Here is a 26,936-nt window from a genome sequence, read left to right as displayed (position 1 = left end):
CTCGCTGTGTTTTCTTGTCCCTATAATATGTCTCAGGCAGGCTGCTTAGTCGCCAGATGTTCTGTTGTTTTTTCCCCCCTACAGAGTAATATATGGTCTAATATAGCCCATTCGCTTGTATTTATCCACAATGCAATTCAAGTAATGCAATTCGTGTTAATCGTTCAACTTAAAGTGTCCAGCAAGACTTCCACTATAGGCCTACACGAAGCCTACACTTTTGATAAAGGGGAGGGTGGACTAAATGGAAGTGGCCTCAACCCCCGCCATGTACCATTTTGGGTATTACGCATCTGTTGCATTGCACGCTGAATCGGGAAGGGGTTGGCTGGAGAGAGGAGCAACGAAGCTCACAAAAAACGAACCATTGCTCATGGTGGGACAACAATGGAGCAGTAAAAGGATTGGAGCTGGTTTCACTCATCTACACATGGAGCTTTAAAAAAAAAGCTGGCGTCTGGTTTCACTTATCTAAACCGAGAGTCACTACCTTATCTTTTTACGCACGAGGCTGTGCCATGTCGAAGCTGCACAATGAAAAGTAACACCACGGTGTCTGATTCCATGAGATGAGGAGCAGGACGTGAGTAGTCGGTCGGTGCTGTTAAAAATAGGGGGAAACCGAGGCTGGCGTTCGCCGCGGAGCGTGCACAGCCACCGGCCTTTGGGACAAGCCGTATCGACACCGAGAAGAAGCGCGCGGCGAGCTATCCTGCGGCGGAGCGGCGCGCCTGGGCCGCGGCGGCTGGAATGATGCTGGCGCTCACCTTCACCTGCCGCGTTCTGCTCGTCTTCCTGCTGTCAGAACCCGTTCACACCAACAGACCAGCGGTATGCCGTGTGTGTGTGTGCGTGCGATTGTAGACTACTACATTGAGAAGTGGCCTTCACACGACCTAAGATTCTGCTGATGTTTTGACCAGGATGTAAACTAAACGACAGAATGAATGTTGACTGTGCTGGCTGTAGGCCTAACTGTGTCTGTAACTTTACTATGGCATGCCCAACCAGTCGTGGTCACAGGCAGCTGACCACAAGGCTAATACTATTTAAATCTCTAGTTCTGTAAAGGTAAACGGATGAGGAATCATTATCATGCCTTATGTTATTTCTTATAAGGCATGAAGTGATTATGAAAAGTGTTGTGTTACAATACAAGATCGTATACATCCCAATTACCAACGAGTTCAACTGTGTTCAATAGTGGAGTGGAGTCCCGCCTGTGTTGAGTGAGTCTGGCTTAAGGTGGTGTGATTCCTGCGTGATTTGGTTTAAATAAATTAAGCCCGTCTCGAATGCGCGCGCCCGTGACTAATCCACACACATGCTATTGCTTACACATTCTACACATGAGGGACTGTCCAGCTATTCAGCCACCACGCCATTGGCGATTTATGTAGAAGTTAACATGGGCTTCACACAAGCTCCCGATTCTTCACTGCTCGGGCGGCCCGTAACCCGTTACGCGCCGAGTTGACAGGACTGGGAGTTTGTTGAACATTTAAAATCTCCCGGCCTTTCAGCGGCATCAGCCACCGCGTCGAGAGACCAAACATCGACAGGTAACACACTAAACCAAACACAGGTTTCCAATGCCCCGTAGTCTAACTGTAGGGAGACGAGACGAGCGTTATAGCGGCAGCCTACGGAATGTTTTTCAGACAGATGTAGTTTGCGGTGCGCTGGTGATGGAGACAGACAGTGGTAGCTTGTTCTCTCACCACACACACACACACACACACACACACACACTTTGAATGGGGTTATAAATTAGGCTATAGGTCCAGAAACACTGGTACTAATTGTTCCAACACTGAGCACATTGTAGTTCTGCTGAGGTACCACCTGACACACAGGAAACTACATGCCCAATAGTTTGCACCTGTCTCTCACCCGTCACCCCCCCCCCCCCCCCCCCCCCAATGGCACTTAACATTTATGGCCAAACTTAATGGGATCTGTTTTTTTTTTATTACCGTTATTTAACCTGGCGGAGAGCTTATGTGCACAATTCCTATTTAGAAAGCCTGGCCAGAGGAAATCCAGCTCTTCAGGGACTTGTTGAGCATGACTTTGGATGTATTTCCCATTTAATTGCTTGGATTTGGGTCACCTATAGGCTCACATAGGCCTATTTTATGTAACTGTAAAATAATTATATTGTGATTATACACTTATTAAATCATTACAAAAGTAGTTGTGAAACAAAAGATTCACACTTTAGTTGGCTTTTAGACTCATGAAAAGGCGAGAGAGGCTTTTGATATTCTTCAGGTTGGATTTTGCCCAAAGTCGCGCCCTACTTTAATTAATAGCAGTGGTTATTTTCATGTCAAGGACCCCCACATTGATATGTAGGCTATCCCTATCTGAAAAGAGATTTTCTTTTGTTAAAAATGTGCAACATTATTTGGAAATTTGTTTTTTATTTAGATTTTCAAATAGCCAAGTCTAAAATAGAGTTAAAGTTGTTCAACAGGGGACCCCCTGGACCGACTCTGTCTAGATATACTATGTATATGTATCCCTTTTCCCCTCATTTGTCTCACCCTTTACTCATCCCCCGTCTCCCTTCTTCATCAATCCATAGGATTCCACAAATGTATTTTATCCACCCATCTTTTATTGAGTGCCTATACTTTAATGTTCGGACTTGGGGTAGGTTATTGTTGGCTTTAATCAATAATAACCCTTACTCTACTGATAAGACATTAACCCATTCTGACCTGAGATCAGATTCATACAAGGTTTCTGCCGGACACACACTGGTCTGATGAACCCATTCTGACCTGAGATCAGATTCTAAAAATGTCAGTCGCTCTTAAATTTATCAAAAATAGCAGACCTACAAGCTCGTATCGCGCCACTCGGTGGCGCGATATGAGCTTGTAGATCTGCTATTTTTAAATAGCTAAAGCATAACATGATGCTAACACCAAAATGGGTGCCTGGTCAGAATGGGTTAATCAATAATAACCCTTACTCTACTGATAAGACATTAAAACAATTAGTACAAAATGTCCAAACCAAACCTTTCCACCACAAATATGACAAGTTCCTTGTGAAGAAATGTGAAAAACAGCTCAAATGGAAAATGTCTGAGTTTTCCCCTTTCATCACATCCTCATGCCCTCGCACCCCCCCCCCCTCCCCTTCTTCTAATGCTCTTCACACCTCCATTATGCTGACAGCATCACAGTTGCAGCAGCTGACAATAATTCTGTAAAATATTAAAAAGGAAAATAAGACCGAGCACTCAAAGTATACCTAGAGACGTGGATGTAAAGTTAAAACAAAGTTTATTCTATAATTGCCAACATGTTTTGACCAGTTGTTAATAATATACTCTCTGCAAAAGAAAGTGACAACAATTCAACCGTGCGGTCACTACATTAATCCATGCCTCCACATGCAGAGTGCAGACACAGGGAGCTCTTTCACTGTTAAATTATGTCAACATTGTTTAACACACCATGACAAATGTGTTCATGTGTGAAACAGTTAGGTGTGGGGTGGGGGAGAGAGGAGGGACAAAGAGGTATTTATGAAGGATGGAGTCGGGAGTAATGGCAGAGGTCTGTCTGTCTGTCTGTCTACACATACTTTTGTATGTGTGGTGGTGTGACAAATTCAATATACCGGCGTATATATATTTTGGAGAGATATGGGCTGTGTCATCAGAAGATGTAAGTGAGATGCGTATAGCTGGTGAAACATATGGAAGTAATTTGGTCCATGGCACCAGCAAAACTCTCTGCAGTCTGCACCTCTCCTTGCTTCTATTTTAGTTTAATTATTTTTTATGTATTGTTGTACCTATTTTCAGTAAGCATATCAAAAATCTTGTTTAATGATGTCACTGGAAGATGGGTTTCTGAACTGTCCACAGCCCTCGTATGAGACACTGACCGAGTAGAAGAAAAAAAAAGTGCTATTTTATCATGAACATTTTGTGAGGACTAAAATGGGTTGAAAAGAGGTGAAGTCGTCCTTTAAGCTTAATTCAACATCAACATGTGAAATATTTAATCAGTGTTTCCACTTCAGCCAGAGAGTAGTCTAACCAGAGAGAGGAAACCATGCCAATATAAACTCTTCCCAAGGATAACTTTGGAACACAGGCAGAACCACAATGATTTTGACCAAAGTGCTCAGACTGTCTGCAATGAAACATAAATAACGCAGACAATTTGTGTGAAATATCTCAGTGCTCTTCCGACCTCTTACGAGCAGACAACCAGTCAGCCAGAGCTGTATTGTTGTATTGCTGTATTGTTTTTCTGTCACCAAACAATCTTTTTATCGTTTGACCCATCCGACAAATTTGGATGACTTGGGAACATGCGAAAAACCGCAAAAATGTTTATGTTCAGTATAACGGGTAGCCTATATACTTTCCCCAGACGAGCCCGGCTCCAACTCTTGAAGTGTTGAGGCAAACTGTACTGCAATAACCCTCGTTGAGCATAATATTTCAGTGCCTTTCCATATGCTCCAGACAGCCAGTCAGACGGCGGGAGAACCTTGTCTGTATATCACTGACAGCAAAGACACACACACACACTCTGTGTCCATGGGCTGAAGAGACTGGCATCTCGCCTCAATTAGTGGAGTTTATTTATACAGTGCTTTGCAGAATCATAGCTCTCACAGGTATATCCCGGCCGGCAGGTGAAGGTCATTACACACACACACACACGCACACACAGTCTCCTTTCACAAACTAATTTCCTCCGTTCCCTTCTTTTTTAAATGTTTGCATATTTTGGCCATGTGCTGACTCCTCCTGTGCCTCTCCCCTGTATAACACCCCCACCTCTGCTTTCTCTCTTGGCCTCTATCCATCTTTTGACCTTCAACATTTTCTCCCCTCTCTCTCGTATGCTCTCTTTCTCTCTCTCTCATACAGTACTTACTGTGTGCGCTTCTTTCCACTTTTCTTTCTATATCTTTCTTAATTTTTCCTCTTCCTGGTCTTTTCTCCAAACCTTCCTTCACTCTGTCTCTCTCTCCCTCCCGCTCCCTTGCTTCCGTGCTCCTTCAGTCCAGATTTTTCCTACCATGGAACAGGACATTTCTCCTGCCAGACAGACTATAGCAACACATTGAGCTTTCAGCTAGCCATGCCAAGGATATACTACACACATCTGTTCTGTACCTAGCTATCTCCTTTTCCTAATGTCTCCCACTTTACCCGTTTCATCATCCCCCACCCTCCCTCCCCATGCCACCCCCTGTTTCTGTAGTAAAGTAATAAAAAATAATGGTTTAGGCAATAAATTAGTATTATCGCTAGAAAACTACCCTAAGTTAGCCAGCTGTTACAAATGAAAGACAATTGTGTTGCTCATAACAAATGCTGCCCTCGGCTAATTTCCAATCAAGACGCTCCTATCAGGATACAGCTTGGACAATTTCCGCCATCTAATTAGACAAGATTAGTTGAAATTGCACTTTATTGATCCTGCAGCAGGAAATTCATTAAGTATTATGGTGTGTGTGCGTGTGTCTGTGCGTGCACTGGTTGGGGGGGGGGGGGTCTTTCAACACATAGAAGGTATCATGTGTCAAACCCTTTTGTTTGTTCAATGTGTGTGTGTTCTGTTCTCCTATGTAGCCGTTCCTGATCACAGAGAACATGTGGCCTCGTGGCTGTGTCCTGGACTGCCAGAGGGGTCGCCACAGAGCTGTGTGTGCCAGCAACGGCAGGCTGTACAAGTCGCTGTGTTCCTTCCAGAGGGCTCAGTGCATCAACACACAGCTGCGGCCTGTCCCCCGGGCTCATTGTGCTGGTACAAACACAGAGCTTACTTACTGCATTGACCCGTTTCCAGTGTCCCATAAGGCTTTGCGTTTTGTGTCTGCATAACTTCCTCTTCCTGTTGACCTGTGAGCAGACAAATGAAAAGATCAGATCTACAATGTTTTGAATATTTGTTTAACATTTTAACAACACAAATCTTGTATGGGGATCCCTGGCACAAAGGGCCAAAGGTCGCTTATAATAATAAGCAGACATTGGCAACACTGGCTGGAGCTTTATTTCCATCCACCAGCTGTCTAAAAACCAGGAAGAGACTCCTGCCGCTCGCTGCATTGTTCTGTTCCTTGTCGTGTATGTCTGGGTGCACGGCTGGTGGATCTCCGTTTTGTTGCCGACGTGTCAGGTTGTAGCCGTGTGCGAGCGTCGTTTCCATCCACACGCTGTTTAAAACCTCTAGGCGGCATCTTGCCGCTACTGTCTGGGCGCACTGACAAGGAGCCCAATACATTCCCGCCGAAACAAGTGGCTAGCACCCATACATCAGGGGTGATTTAAGGTCACTTTCTATTCTCAACTGTAATTTGTAAATTGCATTATTACAATGCATTGGAGTGAATGCAATATGCATCAATATATAATCAATATATAATTTCACAAATGCACTGGCATGGTAGACTGGAAATCAATTGAAGTACTGCAGTATTAATAGTTGTTTTTAACTGACTAACCTGACAACCCTGCATTTAGTTAGGGAAAATTAGCAAATGCTTTCTGCACAGATGTGTTCATAAAGTTGTCTACTATCACATATACATTTGTTCCAAGCCAACTCTCTTGGGAAACTTTGTGGGAGCCAATCAAAGTTGGGGTACCCTGAGGGCCTAGACTAAAAGCAGGACATTCTAGTTATAACCCGTTTCTTATCTGCCTGTGAAGTGAGTGGAAGTAAGTGTGGAATTGCTATGTATGTAGATACATATTTTAAACTACGTCTAAAAGATTAGTTGTGCATAGGAGTTGTAGCGTGTTCCTACACAGTGAAAGTAGACAAGTGATGGACGGACATCGTTTTGGGGTGAGTCACAAGTGAAATTCAACGCATCTGTTTTTGTTATATCCGTAAGAAGAAATATTGTTATGCTCTGAAGTCAGCGTAAGATCCCAACTCCCTGAAATTATTTTGTGTGTTGCCTTGTGCACTGACTAAATCGCCTGGTGTGTCAATGCTTTTTCTCATGTTTAAAGAACAGTGCCCGTTGGGGGGTGATCATGTGTGATCAATTGGCTAATAAAGGGCGAGGTTGTGCATAATTGTGATGTCAGAACATAATTGTGATGTCAGAACAGGCCAGGTCCATATATGGAGTTCTTTGTCAGGCATGCCCAAATATGGAGTCTATGCAAATGTCAGAACATCAGTGTGATGTCAGGACAGGCCAAGTCGATATATGGAGCCTTTTGTGGCGGTTCTGGACAACCGCTCTCAACGGTTCTAGAGTTACGTGGATTACAGACATACACACACAGAGACTTGGTGCATTTATAGATAGATAGAGGTCCGAGACCCCTAGGGGGTCCCCTGAGTTTCTAGTCTACAGGGGGGCCGCCAAGTCTTTGTTATTTTACACTTGAACCCTATTCTGGGGCGGAACATTCCCTGAGGTTTGCCTTTGAGAGGGGGAAAAAAGAGTAACCTGACTCTGCCAGATGGGCCGGTATTGAGTTCACAAGTGTGAAGCAAACTTCTTCCATCTGGCGGAGTCGGGTTAGAAAAAGCAGACAAGTACAGAGCATAAAGGTCCAGACTTAAACCATCAAGAATAGTACATTGAAATCTATACAAAAATGAATAATATGCGACGCCTGAAAAACGTATATGTATTAATTTATGAAAATTAATCAGTATGTTTTCCCAATATGTATCAGAGATACACTGGTTCACTGTATGCTGATAATAGCTTATCATTATCTTCTACACATATCATCTATCTACACACCACTGTTTCCCAAACACTGCTGGGTCAGGACACATTTGTGGGTCGCGGACACATCTTTATTGGTCATGACGAGTAAATATCCCTTTATTTTTGTTTCCTACATTTTGTTTTTTGAAAACGTTTTGAAATAATATTTAAAAACTAATTGTGGGAAACCAAAAATATAGGGACCCATAAAAATGTGTCCACGACCCACAAATGGGTCCCGACCCAGTGTTTGGGAAACGGCCCCAAACAGCCCCGACATCATACCACCCTTCCTGCTCTGTCTTGCCTAACCCATTCTGACCTGAGATCAGATTCATAACGAGGTTTCCGCTGGACACACACTGGTCTGATCAACCCATTATGACCTGAGATCAGGTTCTAAAAATGTCAGTCGCTCTTCGATTTTTCAAAAATAGCAGACCTACAAGCTCGTATCGCGCCACTCGGTGGCGCGATATGAGCTTGTAGATCTGCTATTTTTCAATAGCTAAAGCATAATATGATGCCAACACCAAAATGGGAGCCCGTTCAGAATGGGCTAAAGGCCTATTCATAGTCTGGATTTTCGGTGGTGAGGTGACCACCGCTCCGGTGGTGAGCTGACCACCGGAGCTGAAATAACGTTGAGCGGTGCATGGTGAGTAAAAACAGAGAGAAGGGCTGGAGCGGTGGCGGTGGTGGTTTGCTCTTCACCGCGGCTCGTGACGTCATGTTGTAGTTCGGTGGTCACCTAACCACCCTGAAAATCCAGACTATGTATGGAGCCTTTAGAGTTAGACTCAGGCCAGTCCAAAATAAATGCTCTCTTTTGCCGTAGACTCCGGCCAGTCCAAATGCCAGTTGGCGAGGTCTCGGGCCCTGGAGGCCGCCAGCAGCACCCACAGCATCACCAGCAGTCACGTTAACCCTGCGACGGCTGCCTTTGTGCCAGAGTGCAGCACAGACGGCCACTACATGGAGGTCCAGTGCCACAATCAGACGGGCTACTGCTGGTGCTCCACGCCCGACGGCAAGCCTGTCAGTGGGACGTCCGTCTTTCATCTAACCCCTAATTGCACAGGTATCAACTTCAGCAATTTATCCATTCATTTTTCTGGAATATGTTTTGGTTCAAATTGTTACAAACTCGTTGAAACAAAGTTGAACACAAAATGTACGTCTTTGTCACTAACTAATGGCAATGTTGTGGAATTCTGCCCCCTTCTTATAAGAGCATTTTGTTGGTTGTGATGTGCAGATCACATGGCTGAAATGGCGCAGGTGACCACTGATCTGGAATCAGCTTCTCACAGAGGTGAGAAATTCACTAGCATTACATAATGTTGACACAGTAGAAACCTGCTTTAAGGCACGGCCACGGTCACAATTTTGCATCTGAAGGCGATTGGCTAACATGACTTTTTAAATCCCGCGTTGGTTGTAAATCTTACGAATTGCAGCTTTAAGTGATTTAAACAACTTTAGTTTTATTCAACCATGGTTAATGTTTTATGTTATTAGAGAAAGTAAAAGAGTGTTAATATTTTTTTCCATTTGCTGCTTTATTTTGTTTGAATGATTTTAGCTATTTTTCACAGGGTGCGTTCGAATGTATTCTTTTTTTTTTTTTTTTACAAGTTTATAGCAGTTTATTTTTTATTATTTAATATAGTCCTCCATAACATTTCATCTGTCCACAAAAGATCACGGGATCTTTGAATGTAAAGGGGGAGCTGACAAACTGACATATTGAGCCATGACACACAGTATCGCCCCCCCAGTACCTCCCTTCACATTCAGTCGAATGTCCCCACCCACTGTCAAAAATAAAATTGCTAAAACGGCAACAAATGACCAGAAATTAATCTTTTACTTTCTCTAATAACAACCTTAGGAAAAAACGTTTGCACACCTAGAAATCAGGCGTATGCACAGGTGCGTAGGCCAGTGTACATCAATGAAAGGAATTGGTGTATTCTATTCCTTTCATCTAATAACAGCCTAAAACATGAACCTTGGTTGAAAATAACCAAAGTCGTCTTTTATTAACTGAGTGTTTATTAACCTTACTCTGTAACAATGCTGTATGTTTTAGGTGGGATGGATGGACTCAGACCTACTTTGGATCCTAGCAGGCCTGCAGCAGGTGATGAAATGTAACATTTTAATATACTGTTTAATATGTATTATTAATGTAGTGGACACATTTACACAAAGCACCTCTTCATTGTGACCTTGTCTTTTTTGTCACTCTAATGCTAGAATCTTGGTTTACACATTTGGGGCTGTATTTTGCATGTCTTAAGTACCAGGTCTTATTACTTAACTTAAGACCTGGAGGCGTGGTCAATGCTCTTTGGCCACTCAGAATAGCCAAATGGCTTTGATCGGGCCAAAGCCAACAGCAGTGACTCTCTTTAGCTGGTTTGGAAAGAGCATCACAGTCACGAGTGATAAAAAACAAGACCATTGACCTTTGGAGGTAGTAAATGTTGTTTTTATTGGTAATTCTTATGAAATAACAACATGAGGGGATATTCCAGCAATACAAAAAAATGCCATTGAGAGTAGGAAAAATATCAAATGTGACAGCTCGGTCAGAAGGCAATTGTGATGACGGTGCACTGCTGCCAAAAGCTGTCCTGTTGGCTAAAGGACACACATACAGTACATAAATGATCTCTGTCCAGAACTGACAGCTCCTCCCTTCTGGGTGACCATCCTGATGAATTCGGACGCCAAAGGGAATCGCTCTTTCAAAAGACCCACTGGTAAGATTACAGTTTGCCCTATTGTGTTTGCGTTCTTATTTGTTGGCGTATACATTTATACGTTTTCAATAGTGTATACATGTATTGAGTGTGAGTGTGGGAGTATACAAGTCTTTGTGGTTACTCAATACTGCTTACAAGACAATATTATAATAATTCACTAATCACTATATGTGCACTGCATAGAAATGACTTACTATTTACAATGTAGGCACTTTGCAGAAACACCTTACAAACTGCAAGTAAATGTTCCAAGACGCACACACCAAGACTGCGTTTTAGTTTCTATTCTTGCATGATGAATCAAAGACAAACGTTTCGGCTATCCAGCCTTCATCGGTGTGTTTCATTGACACCGACCATTATTATTATTATTATAGGAAATCTAGTCTGGCACAAATGGCTGCGGCCTACTGACGAGTTTTTTACGTCCTATGGTTCAAGAGTTATAAGCCAAAACATGAAGCCAGCTCTTATAATACTAGCCTGGTTAATAAACCAGACAAATATCGCACAGATCCGCGGGATATTAGTCTGGGGAGGCTCGGCTTGGATTTCATTTCCAGGGAAACATTTTCTCTTTGACGCAATTGGTCAGAGCTACTGTCAGTCAAAGGTCTCAAGCATTGAACGTCACTGTACCAAAGCCCGCCCATATTGCATACCGTGTCCCTATTGGGCGCACACATTCTCCTGTGTAGGAAATGGGCGTAAAATTGAGCCTCTCCAGACCGAAATCCGCTGGTAGGCAAAACAAACGGCTGATTCGGTCTGGTTTATTAACCAGGCTATTATAATACCACCATGAGGCTACTTAGTCAACATGACTTAGTCACTTCAACTATCCATACAGTGTGTGTGTGTGTGTGTGTGTGTGTGTGTGTGTGTGTGTGTGTGTGTGTGTGTGTGTGTTCGTGTTCACAGACACTCCCCAGACTTGTGAGCGTGAACGTGCGTTGTTGCTCTCTGAAGTTCGTTCCATCTGGCAGGATGAGCGGTTTATCCCAGAATGCACTGCAGACGGACGCTATAACCCAGTGCAATGTCACATAGCTACAGGCTACTGCTGGTGTGTTAGGGTGGACACTGGTAGACCATTACCAGGGACCTCTACCAGGTAAATAACCAATGAATTAATCAGTTGGAACATTTTAATATGAGGAAGCACATCTACTGTATGGAAATCCTTCCTTTGATTTGTTATTTCGTCTCTGTCGAGGGTAAACCTAACCTGTCCAAAGCTTTTACTTTGCAGGATTGAATTTCAAAAACGGCAAAAGTAGCAGATCATCTATAAGTTTAAAACGTGTTGCTTTGGGCCACATTTCGAGCTTGTGAATCCACTACTTTTGATGCGTTTGTCTGACGCTGTAGTTAATTACAACAAATATTTCTGATTGACCATGCCTCGTATAGGTTGGAATCAGTGTCTGTAATCACATCAATGTGTTAAGGCCATTGGTGTGGTTGACTCAGTGTCTCCGTTCCTGTATCTAGAAATCGCCTGCCAGACTGCAGCAAGACTGGGGAGACTCACACAGACAGGGTTCACAGAGACAGACCTCTACCTGGTGATTACATTACATCTCTTATTGTATCACATGCCATGACACACACACACACACACACACACACACACACACACACACACACACGCACGTGCACACACACACACACACACACACACACACACACACACACACACACACACACACACACACACACACACACACACACACACAGAAATATGCTCATTGCGAATAACTCTCCACACATGTGGAAAATGTGGGTCTTTAGTTGTAATTTAATTAAGAAATGTATCGCATTTGAGTTTATAATCACAAATGAGAAATCTGAATATGACAGCATGGATGTGCTAATATTCGCCTTTGTAATGAGGCAGACTAACAACATCATAGTTAAAGGGATATAATAGTCTTGTGCACATCCAGAATGTACGTACACTAAGTGCTGGATGAATTTATAGTACATGAAAAGATGAGAAAATATATCTGCACTGGGATTTCTTCTATTTTTGTATTCTGTGCACATTCTGTTTATTCATTTCTAAATGTTTGATGAAGAATTCAATGTTGTGTTTTGTGACCTGCTTTGTTCTGTTCTGTTCTGGTTTCCCAGGGTGCCCTGGTGCTCGTAAGAAAGAGTTCCTTGAGAGTCTTGTCAGAGCCCTGCAGCTGGAAGCAGAGCATGCTGGGAAGTTGAGTTATCATCGGTCAGTCTACCATCATAACTGTTGAAACTCAATTTTGCATAACGTTGAACGGGAAGTGATGGGATTCTGTCTTAGAGGGAAGACATGCAAATTATTTTCAGAAGCGCGTCTAAATAAGTTTTTATGAAGTAAGAAAACGTATCGTTGCTGTCGGGAAGAAATCTTTTTTTGCATAAATCAGTCCCTTTACATCTGTGGGTTGTTTCGAACATATTGAACCAATGGAAAGTAGTAAAAAGTGCTTTGGACAAAACCTCTTAACACAATTTGACCCTCAAACTTCTACTAAAGCAGCTAACTCCACCACCTCTCCTCCTCTCATGCATGTAATTGACAATATATGAAGTCACAATACCAACTTTGATGAGGCAGTATTGCCTTTTTTCAAAATATATGGTTTCCATGAAAATGTATAACAATGTACATACAAATGCATACCAACAAATATACAAACAACATACACACATACACAATGTGTAAATGAACATTTTGGAGTTAGGTGGTTTCTTCCCGACAGCAGAGATATATTATCCCATTCTGACCTGAGATCAGATCAGATTCATACGAGGTTTCCACTGGACACACACTGGTCTGATTAACCCATTCTGACCTGAGATCAGATTCTGAAAATGTCAGTCGTTCTTCGATTTTTTCAAAAATAGCAGACCTACAAGCTCGTATCGCGCCACTCGGTGGCGCGATATGAGCTTGTAGATCTGCTATTTTTCAATAGCTAAAGGCAAGCATAACATGATGCCAACACCAAAATGGGTGCCCGGTCAGAATGGGTTAAATTCATTGAATCAAGTTGTACTGTGGTAAAGTCCCTGCCCACCACTGCAGAGTTCCATTCCACCGTGGCCCCAGCATCTGGCTGTGTCGCCACAATTGGCCCCTGCTGGGTGAAGAACATGATATGATCCGTCAGCAGGGTGTATGTGGTGTGGGTGGAGTAGGATGAAAACTCTGCATCCTCCCGGTGGGGGCTCCTCACTGGCAAAACTCTACATCCTCCCGGTGGGGGCTCCTCACTGGCAAAACTCTACATCCTCCCGGTGGGGGCTCCTCACTGGCAGGCGAGTCAGTATGATACGACTGCAAAGGTGATACATACATACTAATGTAATGTGTGTGTGTGTGTGGAGGAATTTAAATTGGCTTAAATTAATTAAATTAAATTAATTTGGCTTAAGGGGTTACATGCACCCTGCCTGATGGTAGAACTACAAATTGGCCTCTAATAAGAACTAATTATTGTGTGTGATAAAGTACTATGCCACCACCTTGTGAACCCTGTAGTAATCACCCAGCCAACCAGCACAGTGTGCTTCCCTCTCCATCTGCTCTCTCATGTAATCTGCATACATAAATGGTAAATGGTAAATGGTGCATTTATATAGCGCCTTTATCCAAGGCGCTTTACAGAGATTGTGCATTACATTCACCCATTCACACACACATTCATACACCGATGGCAGCGGAAACCATGCAAGGCACCAGCTAGCACATCGGGAGCAATTAGGGGTTCAGTGTCTTGCTCAAGGACACTTCGACAGTAACTCTGGGGGAGCCCGGGTTCGAACTGGCAACCTTACGGTTACCATCCAGGCACTCTACCCCTGAGCCACCGCCGCCCCATACATACAGCCCTGCCCTACTTAGCCTCCCTCTTTCATCTTCCTAGGTTATTTTTTTATCTTTATTAGCCTCCCTCTTTCATCTTCCTAGGTTATTTTATTATCTTTATTAGCCTCCCTCTTTCATCTTCCTAGGTTATTTTATTATCGATGTCTCACCTCTTTCCATCCTCTCTTTCCCTCTCTTTCTATAACCTTTCACTGTCATCTTTCTCTTCATGTCAGTCGCTTTCACTTTCTCTGTATCAATTTCTTCTCCCTATTATCTCCCACCTGTTTTTCCCAGTGTCACTTTCACCCCCCCCTGTCGCCATCTCTCAGACTGAATCTATTGCCATAAATCAATCTGTGAGATGGTTGTTGGTATGTCAGATATCAGTTAGAACTACTGAAATCATCCCCCCCGCAAGCACGCACGCACACGCGCACACACACACACACACACACACACAGAGGTTGTACTAACTGCCAGCTGTTTTATAATTGGATCTTCGTTGTGGAGTAATCTCCTGAATAGAAATCAACAGAGAAGAGTCTGTCTGACTGGGACATATGGAGATTGTAGTATTGTTAATTAAATGTTTTTTTACAGTTCTGCTTGGAGCAAATAACAATCCAATAGCTGGTTGAGTTGAGTTCTTATGAAGTTTATTTCAGTACAAATAGGGGATATTGGTTGTTGTTTACTTAATGTGTCATTATGGCTTTACTCAAACTGTTCAGCATTAAGTCACAGAAGGTTTTGAATGAAACTTGGCTTCCAGTGGGGTTTCAACAACCCACAGACGGTGATTATTTTAATTAGATTATAGACATTGCTGAGTAGGAGATGACTCTGATTGGATTCAGAACAGTACACAGTTAACACCTTTAATGTTAACTTAGCTATATGAGAATGTACAAATGTAACATTCGCAGTTACAAAAATAAATGCACACACATAGAGTATACAGTACTGCACAGTTACACACTCGGGTGTCTAACTAATAAACAATGTATCCAAGCTGGAGGGGAAAACAATCAACCCACTGAACTTCACCAGTCTATGTGTGTGTGTGTGTGTGTGTGTGTGTGTGTGTGTGTGTGTGTGTGTGTGTGTGTGTGTGTGTGTGTGTGTGTGTGTGTGTGTGTGTTTAATTGCCAGTTTTGCACAACATGATTGTAGCATAATTGTAGCTCACATCTGTGAAAAAGAAATTAGGAATACATTTGCTTCCTGTGTGATATAGCTGATGTTTAACATGTACTTGGAGACCTATTCTCTAAGGTGGTACTTGGTTTAAAAATGTTGAGAACCACTGCTGTACAGCTGCTTAAATTGTGCTGCCTATCTACTTTTTTGAAGTGAACACCTTGGCTTTTAATTCCGTTGTGTGTTTTTATGTGGCTTTGTTATGTGTCCTTTTCTACTGTGTGGTTTTGCTGGTGTCTTATGTTTTAGCTTTATAGTGTATTTAGCTTTTAACTTTCTGTACAGCACTAAACCTTGAGTTGTGAAATGTGCTATATAAATAAAGTGGATTGGGAAGGTCTCTGTCCTGTTCAATGTGTAGCAACTTGTTACCCTTTGAAGCAAACGGATTGCATTTGTTTACTGAGTAGATGATTTTTAAGCAAAATAAAAGCTAGCCGCACCTATGTCCAGCTTTGAGGGTGTGTGTAAACACAAACATGGTCCTAACACAAACATAGAATGCCATTGATAATGAATGGCCAGTTTTGAGCGTTTGTCCCAACACAAACATAGAATGCCATTGAAAATGAATGGCCATTTTTAAGTGTTTGTGTAAACACAGACATTGAAGACAAAAGTGAGGACGCAAATTGTGATTGGCCGGAATGAGTAGATGTATGATGATAAGAGCGCCCCATCACTTCACACAGGTGTGGTTTTCCTATATTGTCTAAGTCTAATAATGGCATGTCATGTTTTGGAACAAACCTCCTGACACTTCTTATGTTGTCTTCTGTCTCTCCACTAGACCTCTCAACATGCCTCCTTCAAACTCCTCTGCTCCGTCCCCTGCCTCTCCTTCCTCCTCTCCCTCCTCATCCCTGCCGTACTCTCGCTCCTCTCCGTTGCCCCGTCCTACGTCCACGCTGGCGGTGTGGGAGAACCCCAGGCCGGAGGTGGCGCTCCGTTGGCACTTCACCCAGCTGGACGTGGACTCCAGCGGCGTGCTGAACGAGCGCGAGGCGCGGCCCTTCCGCCAGTACCTGCGCAGGAGGCTGAAGCCTCGCCGGTGTGCCAAGAAGTTCGCCCAGTACTGTGACCGCGACAGAGACCGCGGCCTCACGATGGAGGAACTGCGAGTCTGTCTGGGCCTATAAGGTTGGTCAGAGTGCTTATAATAATACAACTTTATTTGTATAGCACCTTTCATGACATGACATGCAGCTCAAAGTGCTTTACAGAGCAATGGAGAAAGAAAGAAAAGAAAAGCAAGGCATATAGAGCCATGCTTGCGTTTTAGAGATGGGGAGATATAAATATATCTTTGATTAATACATAAAGCAGACACTGCACTAGTGTTAGTTACATTGAAGTAACATTTTATTCACACAAGTTATGGACACAGTGTACGCATGCATGCACACATGCTTTCTCTCTCCCACGCACGCACACACGTGTGTGTGCACACCCACACACACGCGCACACACAGATGAACACAGGAACTGCAAGATCATGATTCTGAATCCATTCCCAGCATTAGTTTTGCACAAAAACACTCCTTGGGCTTTAAAAGGCCATAGCCGTTATCACAAATGTGATGAGGTCAGCACATTTTGGCACATTTGGGCAAGTAGCTATGGCCGAATTTAGCCCAAGGAGTGTTTTTTTGTGCAAAACGAATGCTTGGAATGGGTTCAGAATCATGAAAAACCCCTAGTTTGGCCATAGCCACTTGCCCAAATATGCCCAAATGTGCTGACCTCATCACAATTGTGACGAGTGTTTTTCATGCAAAACTAATGCTTGGAATGTATTCAGAATCTTGAATACACCCTAGTTTGACACGTCACATGCTATTTAAAGCATAATGAAATTTTAACATTTTGCCGACTTTCAGCAGCTGTCAAAACTTTGCCTAGGGTGGTTGAATAGAAACCAATGTGGGATATGTTGGGTGAAGAAAGTATAAGAAATGTATTCCCCGATTTGACATTATACTGATAATATTCCCTGACTAAATACTAAAATATCTAAAAGCACATATTAGTCACATAAAAAACCCAGGAAAGTGTTTCTTGTGTCCTAAACATCATTAAAATAAGATCTGGTTGTAAAAGGGGTGAAGTGTAGCCTGGTTAATAAACCAGACCGAATCAGCCGTTGGCAAAAATAAATTGCCTGCCGGCGGATTACGGTCTGGAGAGGCTCAATTGTACGCCCATTTCCTACACCAGAGAAATGGGGCGGCCAATCGGGACATGGTATGCAATATGGGCGGGCTTTGGTACAGTGACTTTCAATGCTTGAGACTTTTGACTGACAGTAGCTCTGACCAATTGCGTCAAAGAGAAAATGTTTCAACCCGCTCCCCTGGAAATTAAATCCAAGCTGAGCCTCCCCAGACTAATATCCCGCGGTCCGTGCGATATTAGTCTGGTTTATTAACCAGGCTAGGTGAAGTGGCCCTTAAACTGGCATGCCGGTTGCCGCCTTTGAGTGGAGCATGCATGGGTCTGCTCTTGTTGTAGTGATTTGGTGCCTATGATAACTATTGTCTGCCTTTTTAATATATGTATTTATGTACTGTATGGATGTATTCCCTGATTGGGAGTCTATCAAAATTCAAAAACCACTTGTCATTATGGTTCATTGTCCTTGTCATGTCTTTGTATATTCAATCTTTTTATTTATAATAGTGTTGTGCCTGAGCTGTTTTTCTTTTCTTTTCTTTTCTTTTGTTATTATGTTCTTGTTGTGTAATGTCTGTTTGTCTTTAAAAACCAATAAATATACTTTATTAAAAAAGGAGAACAATATTGAAAGGGGGGCACTGAGGTGCTGTTGGAGGGCTTAACCCATTCTGACCTGAGATCAGATTCATACGAGGTTTCCACTGGACACACACTGGTCTGATGAACCCATTCTGACCTGAGATCAGATTCTAAAAATGTCAGTCGTTCTTCGATTTTTCAAAAATAGCAGACCTACAAGCTCGTATCGCGCCACTCGGTGGCGCGATATGAGCTTGTAGATCTGCTATTTTTAAATAGCTAAAGCATAACATGATGCTAAACACCAAAATGGGTGCCCGTTCAGAATGGGTTAAGGGACCTTGATATTGGATGGACACAGGCACTAATAGTTTGAGAACCACTGACTAAACAAATATTTTGTATGTTTCCTACCTGAAGTGTGACCTGTACATACACATGCTTTTCCAAAAATAGCCTATTTGCCTATAATGATATATCCATTAAACGACGTGGTAACATCTTCCCAGACGGCAGTGAGGTTGAGTAACGGCATTGGGTATTCTAAGTGACAACCATGGCAGTGATGTCATTAGCCTGTAATGTCAGTAGCCTGTAGCTGCAGCATGCTGCCTTTGAAAATCACTTGTCAACACTGCTGACAGTCTGCTGTGCCGCATGGGGATTCAATTTGCCATATTAGGGAGAAGTCATCGGCTTCCTTGATTGGCCAACCCAAATGATCAGATTGGCCAAGCATTGTGTGACATGTGTGCCCCTGAACCAATACCTAACGCGCACATTTATACTCTGTTGTTTCTCAGAGCAGTGCTTGGTGAATCCTGTGCGTGGGTTACAGTGGTAGGAGATGCTGACAGTGACATGACGCCATGCATTCTGCTTTTCAGGATAAAGTTGGAGAGGTTTTACTTCCAGGAGATGTGTTTTCTTTTGAAAGCTCTCCAGAGACCGTTGGTTTAACAGCGTCTTCTAGACGCAGTGATAAAGTTGTGTGTGGCCCGGGGCTCCGCAGGGACGGGGACCGAGTCCAGGCGTGTAAGAGTTGTCTCCTGAGACACAAACCACCCAACGTCTACTGGATCGAGTCCCAGCAGAGACGATACGTCCCCGCCAAAGGAGAGCGTGTGATTGGCATCGTAACGGCCAAATCAGGAGACGTCTTCAAAGTGGATGTGGGCGGGAGCCAGCAGGCCTCTCTGTCCTACCTGGCGTTTGAGGGCGCCACCAAGAGGAACCGGCCCAATGTCCAGGTAGGAGACCTGGTGTACGGTCGGCTCCTCGTCGCCAACAAGGACATGGAACCAGAGCTGGTGTGTGTGGACAGAAGCGGTCGCTCCAACGGGATGGGGGTGTTTGGAGCAGGCGGGCTGATGTTTAAAGTCTCGCTGGGACTCGTCCGCAGGCTGCTGTCCCCTCAGAGGGACATAGTGAGGGACCTGGAGCAGCTGTTTCCCTGTGAGCTGGTCATCGGTCTGAACGGCAGGGTATGGGTCAAATGCTCCAGCGTCCAGAGGACTCTGGTCATCGCCAACCTGCTGGACAGCTGTGAGAACATGACCGCCCAGCAGAGACAGTCCCTGTTCCGGAGAGTGTCTGAGGGGGCGCTATAGAGTCAGGCTGAATGGACAGTCACACAGGGTTTTGTGGACCGGGTCCAATGCATAGAATGTGCTGTTGCATGGTGGGAGACCATCTTTTGGAGGATACAACCGTAGTAATATGCTGCTGGCATGCAGGACCTACAGTATATATTGTGTTAAATGTGTGGAAGTTCAGACTGTTCCTGACTGTACTGGATAACATCTCTAGACTATGACTTAAGTCTAAGGTGTACACTGTACAGTGTTGTGTAGTGACAAGGACGGCCGGCCGGCCGGACGGACGTACAAATTAATAATCAGTATTCCATTTAGATTATTAATTTGTACGTCCGTCCGTCCGGCCGGCCGTCCTGCATGTTTGGTGGTGCTACAGGTCATGAGGTCAGCAAAATCAATACGGCTTATCCTCCACGGGCCAATACGGCTTATCCTCCACGGGCCAAGAGGATGCACAGGAAATTCCATGTAGTTTGCATTCCATGATGTTACAATGTCACAATTTTCCCTCATTATCGAATCCTGAATAATGTTTACGAAGAAAGAAGCAGCCTAAGACAGAGGAAATCCATCTAGTGGTGAAGTAATGGAATATGCAGAGATATCTGGTCCGGGCCAACAGAACAGAAAGCAGAGGGTGAAGTCAGTTACACATGACAAGAGGAGGAGGAGCAGGGGATGTTTGTTGAAATTCCATTCAAATATGACGTTTAACAATGCTGTATTTTACGAGTGTTTATCGCCACATGAATAACTTTTCTGTCTTTCTTCTCTTCTCAGTCTCGTCTCATCCTCACGTCAACTTCAGCACCACAGGGAGCAGCTGGAAGATGCCTCTGACTCTGACGTAACCAGGTTCATTTTCTGTCACTTTTTCTTGTTCCCTACCTCATTCCCTTGCTCCTTATGTTTTCACCATCTTTACCTTTTTTTTTATAACCACGTTAATTGACTATACTCGATCAATGGTTTGTGTTCTTTTTATACTTGTGACATGTTTGATACATGCCAAATTAAATATACAGCACTTTCTAAAGCATTGACAGGCTGTGGCCAATGTTAATGTCCATTTCGGAACATATTATTTTGTACACAACTGTTTCTGGTTTTAAATGGAAAACGTATGAACGTCTATGCATATTAGCTATTGCCTCCTATAAAAATGTATGTAATTTGTTATTGCGGTTTCTTTGATGTTATTTACAGTATAGAAGTATAGCATAATTCACACATGTTTTGTGACACATCCATAGGTAATCAATTTACTTTAGCCAGCCATACGGATAAACTCAACAGATTACGGTACCACGCTTTTAAACCTTTTATGTAAAAGTGCATAAATAACAAGTCTCAACTCTCAATAGTTCCAATGAGCTTTTAGTTATTATGTGTTACTGAAGCTGTATCATCTGTAACATCGTACAGTATTCTACCAAACCTATGCCAAATCTCCCCTTCCTCATGATGATTCCACTACACTGGTGCTCCCTGGCTTGAATTGGAGAACTGTCTAGTCATCTATGCCTGAAATCAAAATTATACTTTGTTGTATAATTATGTTATTCCCCGAATGTAAACAGACTTTGTTACTCCATGAAACTAACATACTTGCAAGTAGTATACTTTCAATTGTATACTCATTTTTAAATTAACCCCATAAAAACAAATTATAAAAACAAAATGTCAGCCAAGAAATGTGCTTCATATCAAAGGCAGTCATGTCATCCCAAGCTAGCTGTGAGTGTTCATGAAAAATGGTGTTCATGAAAAGTGTCTGCCATGTTTGTGTGGTAAACTGGTGACCACGTCTGTCTTTCATTTTTAATGTGTTTGTTATTTCAGTATTCCTTTTATCATCTATGTAATAGCTCCAGGCTGTACAATCTAATGAGCACATTTACATGCACACTAACATCCCCTTGGTAATCTTTAGCCTTAATGACTTAATCTAAGCTCAAAATAAATTATTTGGAATGCGCTACACGGAATGTGGTGGTCTTTGAATGATCTCTTTCCATGCTAATCTAGGATGTTCATGTACACAGGGATATTCATATGGTGAAAGAGGGATAATATATGAGTTCTGGATATGCATAAGAAATGACTTAATAATAAAAGCTTCACCATGATGGCAGCTTTTTATTTATTAATTCACACCATAAGATGAATGCAATGATATTTCATGATAAATACAGATGTTAAAGACATGACTTAATAATAAAAGCTTCACCATGATGGCAGCTTTTTATTTATTAATTCACACCATAAGATGAATGCAATGATATTTCATGATAAATACAGATGTTAAAGACATGACTTAATAATAAAAGCTTCACCATGATGGCAGCTTTTTATTTATTAATTCACACCATAAGATGAATGCAATGATATTTCATGATAAATACAGATGTTAAAGACATGACTTAAGTAGTATGAATACAATTAAGTATTAATTATGTACAATTATGTTTGATTATGATAGAACACTTTGCCGCGGGCCCCATGGCAGGAGGAGAATCGGATCAGATCCGTCCAAATCAGATCAGATCCTGCCTGATGGAAGGCAGGGGGCTCTTACGGAGCCCGCCCCCATAGATCTGGCCAACCTGGTGGTACCTGTTGCTTGGGCGGTGTCGGGGAGGTGGTGGGTGATCTGAACAGGGAGCACAATGAGACAAGGAAGAAGGAGACCTTTTAGCCCATTCTGACCTGAGATCAGATTCATACGAGGTTTCCGCCGGACACACACTGGTCTGATGAACCCATTCTGACCTGAGATCAGATTCTAAAAATGTCAGTCGCTCTTCGATTTTTCAAAAATAGCAGACCTACAAGCTCGTATCGCGCCACTCGGTGGCGCGATATGAGCTTGTAGATCTGCTATTTTTCAATAGCTAAAGCATAACGTGATGCTGACACCAAAATGGGTGCCCGGTCAGAATGGGTCAAAGGGACTCCGAGTTGAGTAGATGGCGATGAATGAATGACAGGTTCCCAGGTCTCAGTAGAACTTTCGTAACATTTCATTTAACTAACATTTTAGGCTAGTTTACCAGAGTCCCCCAGGGGTCCATCCTGTTTTCACTCTACACTTAATATATCCCTGCCGGAAATAGCTGATCTATAACATCACAACGGCGTTGCAACGCATCGCGATACCCAAAATAGCGAGATTGTAAATCTGCTACTTTCGTCGAACCGCAGAAGAGGAATGTGTTAGGCAATTTTACGGCCCAGTTTAACCTTTACTCCTTGAAATTAACAGTAATAAATAATAATATAGTGGATGGGATATTCTTCTACACCTTTAAAATACTTAAATACATGAGACATATTTTATTTGTCTCCACCAGGCCGAAGGCATGGGGAGAGAGTATGTTTTGCACTCCGTCCGTCCGTCCGTGTGTCCGTGTGTCCGTCCGTGAACAGCTAATCTCAGCCACCGTTAACCCGGTCCATGCCAAATTTTGCACACACACTCCCTGGATGCCAACCATGAACCTCTGCCCCAAACTTTCCAGAACGGCCTGTTATAGCGCCACCAGGAGGCCGCTTTGTGCAAAACAAGTTTTTCGATGCCAAATTTTGCACACACACTCCCTGGATGCCAACCATGAACCTCTGCCCCAAACTTTCCAGAACGGCCTGTTATAGCGCCACCAGGAGGCCGCTTTGTGCAAAACAAGTTTTTGCACAGTACACCTACAGATTTTGTCCAAACATCACGCAAATTGGTACACAGTCTCTCTAGAGCCATTCAACCAAACCGGTCTTTCAGATTTCTCACACTCCATCCTGATTGGTTAAGATTGGCTTCCAAAGTTCACAGGAGTGCTCAGTTTCAAACAAAATGCTGCAAATCATGAACACATCGCGTGATTTCCGTGAAATTGTGCACCCACATTCCCACTAGGCCGAGGACAAAATGCCACATGAACAATTTCAACTCAACCTCAAGGTGGCGCTATAACTGGCCGAAAAGTGTTTTACCTCTAACTGCACGGATCTGTGGATAACCTGGTGGAGACCTGTGCCCAGAAGGGCACTTTTTCTAGTTCATACTGAATTGTGTGCCGACTCTATGGAGCAGTCACACCATGGTGAAACTCTATGGGGTTTTACCATGGTGAAACTATGGGGTTTTACCATGGTGAAACCCTAAGCCTGTTACCCAGTGTATAGCGCAGCAATGAGTATTTTGATTCCTCATAATGAATGTGTCATGAAACATTTCTGTATTTGATGGATTTGTCATGTTAATGTTTTCTGTAATTGCCTGTGTGGATGTGTATACAATTTCAATACATTTAAAAACCTAAAACTCTGATGTCTGTGCTGTTGTATTCCATGTGCTATAGTGAAATCACAAACTGTTAGAAATATAAAATGGCTTCATTTAAGAACACACAGTAGAGCTGGTCTGTGTTTGGTGGTAAACGGTTTCCTCGGCAACAGATGCATAGTTACCCTCTACTGATAAACAAATCACTAATCACTAAGTACACAGGAACCAGCCCAGCGTAATGGTCTCCTGAAAGCCTGATGATGGCTAAATTCCCAGGGTGCTCCTGTCCAAGACCACAATGTAGAAAGCCCAGAGGACCTTAACAAAGCACCTTGGCATTTCTAATGGGACCAAGTGCCCAGAACAACAAGCTACATGTCCAGCTGATTAAATCATGGCATAGCGATGTCCCAGCCAAGCCTTATACAGTAGGAGTAGGAGACAGAGCTGATATGGTGACCATATACAGCCCTCAGGGTCACCGTAAAATCTGCAGTGTTCTTTTTCTCACTCTGAGAGTATACAGAATTATGTAAGATCACACCTGTGTGAACTTTATTGTTATAATTACTGTACTCTACTGTGCTCTGTACTATATTGTAGTGTACTGTGTGGGGGGTCCCCGGAACATTCAGACCCACAGGAACGCACCCAGGAGGGGGGCGGTCTGGTTCCGGCAAGCTACCGCGCGTCCGAAACGGTGGAGAAATGACAGAGTTACCATGTGGGGGGGTACCCGGGGGGTCCGTGTGGGGCTCCCAGGGGTCCCCGGAACATCCAGAGCCCCAGGAACGGCTCAGGGCTCCTACTGTAGTGTACTCTGTGCCACTTTACTCTGTGCTGTACTCTACTGGCCACTTTAGGTGTTGCAGCTTTCCGTACTCGGACATACAGACACAGAGACAGACATACAGACACACATAGAGGCACAGATAAAAAATGTATCATTCACGGGTCCATTTGGTTACACTTGTACCCTCTCAGAGTGTAGGGTTCCCCAATAGGCGGCCCGCGGGCCATCTGCGGCCCACCGAGCGCCCCCCTGTGGCCCACGGAAGAATTAAATAAATAAAAATGTTTTTTTCTTTTTTTTGGGGGGGGGGGGGGGGGTCCCAGATGTAAATGGCATTAAATTGGGCTCAGTAGCCTCTGCATGTCAAACTGGGGGTCCTTTTCAAATTGGGGTCTTGCCCTGAACATTAATTTCAGGGCAAGGCCTCGACATCGCCGACTCGGCCCCCAGCCTGGTACCGTAGTCAAAATATGGCCCTTGAGGAAAATTAATTGGGGAACCAACACACTAAACATTCTACACACTACACTGTAGTGTGTAGAATGTTTAGTGTGTTGCAGATTTTGCCCTGTAGCTCCCCCTGCCTCCTTAACAATACCATGCGGTGCCATATACAGCTGCATGGGAGCCCAGGGAGCAGCACTGACTGGTATAATGGTGGTTTTGTCACAGTAATGACTGCCTGCTTATCTAGCCCTCAGGGCCAGGCTGGGGAGGTCAAAGGGGGCAGAGAGAGGGTTTTGACAGCTCCCTCGCCGGTCAATATTAACCAGCACCTTTCCTGAGGCTTGTACATGTACAGTATTAGCATTACATTGAATTATTTATGCATTTGCTAGGGCGATGCTCGTTGGAACGCATTCCCCTCAGTTATGCTGTTACCTGCTGTACCCGTCATCAGAGTACTCGTCTCAGTAACCCTTATTCTAGTGCTTGGAGGCCATTCTGTGACATCATGTGTAACGTGTTCACAATGCGTGCCCCTGTGGCAGTGGTGGAAAGTAACTTAGTACATTTACTTATTTCCAATTCCTGATACTTTAGTTTTAGTTCTACTCCACTACATCTGGGCTCCAAATATTATACTTTTACTCCAATACATTTATTTGAAAACTTTAGTTACTAACCTTAACCCATGTCTAACCAATGACTAGTCTAAACTAAGTATGCACCCCGGGAGGTTAGGGTTAGGGTGAGGGTTTGAGATAGGTTGTAGTTGTAGGACTAATGACTGGTCTAACCAATGACTAGTCTAAACCAAGTACTGTCTAAACTAAGTACTGCACCCACATTTCGGCCGTTTGAAAATAGCAGATCTACATTTTTCAAAAGATTATTATACACATTCTGCACATTGAGTACTTTTAGTACTTTAAGTATATTTTGATGCCAATACCTTTGTACTTTTTCTGGACTTTTACTTGTAACGGAGTACTTGCAGTATTGATACTAGTCATGTGAATTTGTGGTTCTGGACAATTGCCGATCGGACCAACTTGACTTCCCACTCTGCCCATCTTTATCCCCGTCGAATGGTGATACATACCGTAACACACGGCAAGTTGGATGGTTTTCGGAATGTGAAAACTCACTCACAGAGATTGTGCATTTCTAGATAGAGCCAAATTCCTGTTGGTTACGAACGATGACTTTCTGGTTATGCACACCCATGTTACTATGTTAGGTATACCTATAATCAAAGTAGCCAAAGTAGCCCCACCCCCATGTTGAAATGAATTGAACTGGTGCGATGTGATAGACCAAAGGCCACCTGGAGGCGTATCGTTGAGAAAGAACGAAAAGCTAGAAGGTCCTGGTGTTAGAGTGGCCGGATGGGAACTGCAAGGTTCCCAGTTCAAACCCGGGCTACGCCAGAGTTAGTGTCAAAGTGTCCTTGAGCAAGACTGAATCTCCAATTTCTCCCGATGTGCATGTTGGTGTCTTG

General features: G+C 43.4%; 2 protein-coding genes across 4 annotated transcripts; both read left to right on the top strand.

The window, feature by feature from the left end:
- Positions 1 to 324: 324 nt before the first annotated feature.
- Positions 325 to 22,098, top strand: LOC310864338 (SPARC-related modular calcium-binding protein 1-like). 3 transcript variants are annotated; one of them, XM_083772990.1, is made up of 11 exons: positions 325 to 831; positions 5,618 to 5,792; positions 8,567 to 8,809; positions 8,987 to 9,043; positions 9,824 to 9,874; positions 10,428 to 10,499; positions 11,424 to 11,616; positions 11,997 to 12,070; positions 12,639 to 12,732; positions 16,352 to 16,701; positions 20,694 to 22,098. In XM_083772990.1, the coding sequence occupies exons 1-10, from the start codon at positions 751 to 753 to the stop codon at positions 16,698 to 16,700; spliced, it is 1,389 nt and encodes a 462-aa protein (XP_083629116.1). In that variant the 5' UTR covers positions 325 to 750; the 3' UTR covers position 16,701; positions 20,694 to 22,098. The 3 variants fall into 3 exon arrangements, with proteins under 3 accessions (XP_083629116.1, XP_083629115.1, XP_083629117.1); XM_083772989.1 differs by having other exon boundaries at positions 10,419 to 10,499; XM_083772991.1 differs by lacking the exon at positions 10,428 to 10,499.
- On the top strand, positions 19,185 to 19,925 carry LOC310864074 (exosome complex component RRP40-like; the record flags this gene model as incomplete). Its single annotated transcript, XM_083772626.1, has 1 exon — positions 19,185 to 19,925. The coding sequence occupies one exon, from the start codon at positions 19,185 to 19,187 to the stop codon at positions 19,923 to 19,925; it is 741 nt and encodes a 246-aa protein (XP_083628752.1).
- Positions 22,099 to 26,936: the final 4,838 nt, after the last annotated feature.

This window comes from Protomyctophum parallelum (assembly GCF_964188405.1).
Source record: "Protomyctophum parallelum genome assembly, chromosome: 9".
In the NCBI taxonomy this organism is placed as follows: Eukaryota; Metazoa; Chordata; class Actinopteri; order Myctophiformes; family Myctophidae; genus Protomyctophum; species Protomyctophum parallelum.
The sequence above is the reverse complement of the archived record's forward strand: the minus strand, read 5'-3'. Positions and strand labels throughout refer to the sequence as shown.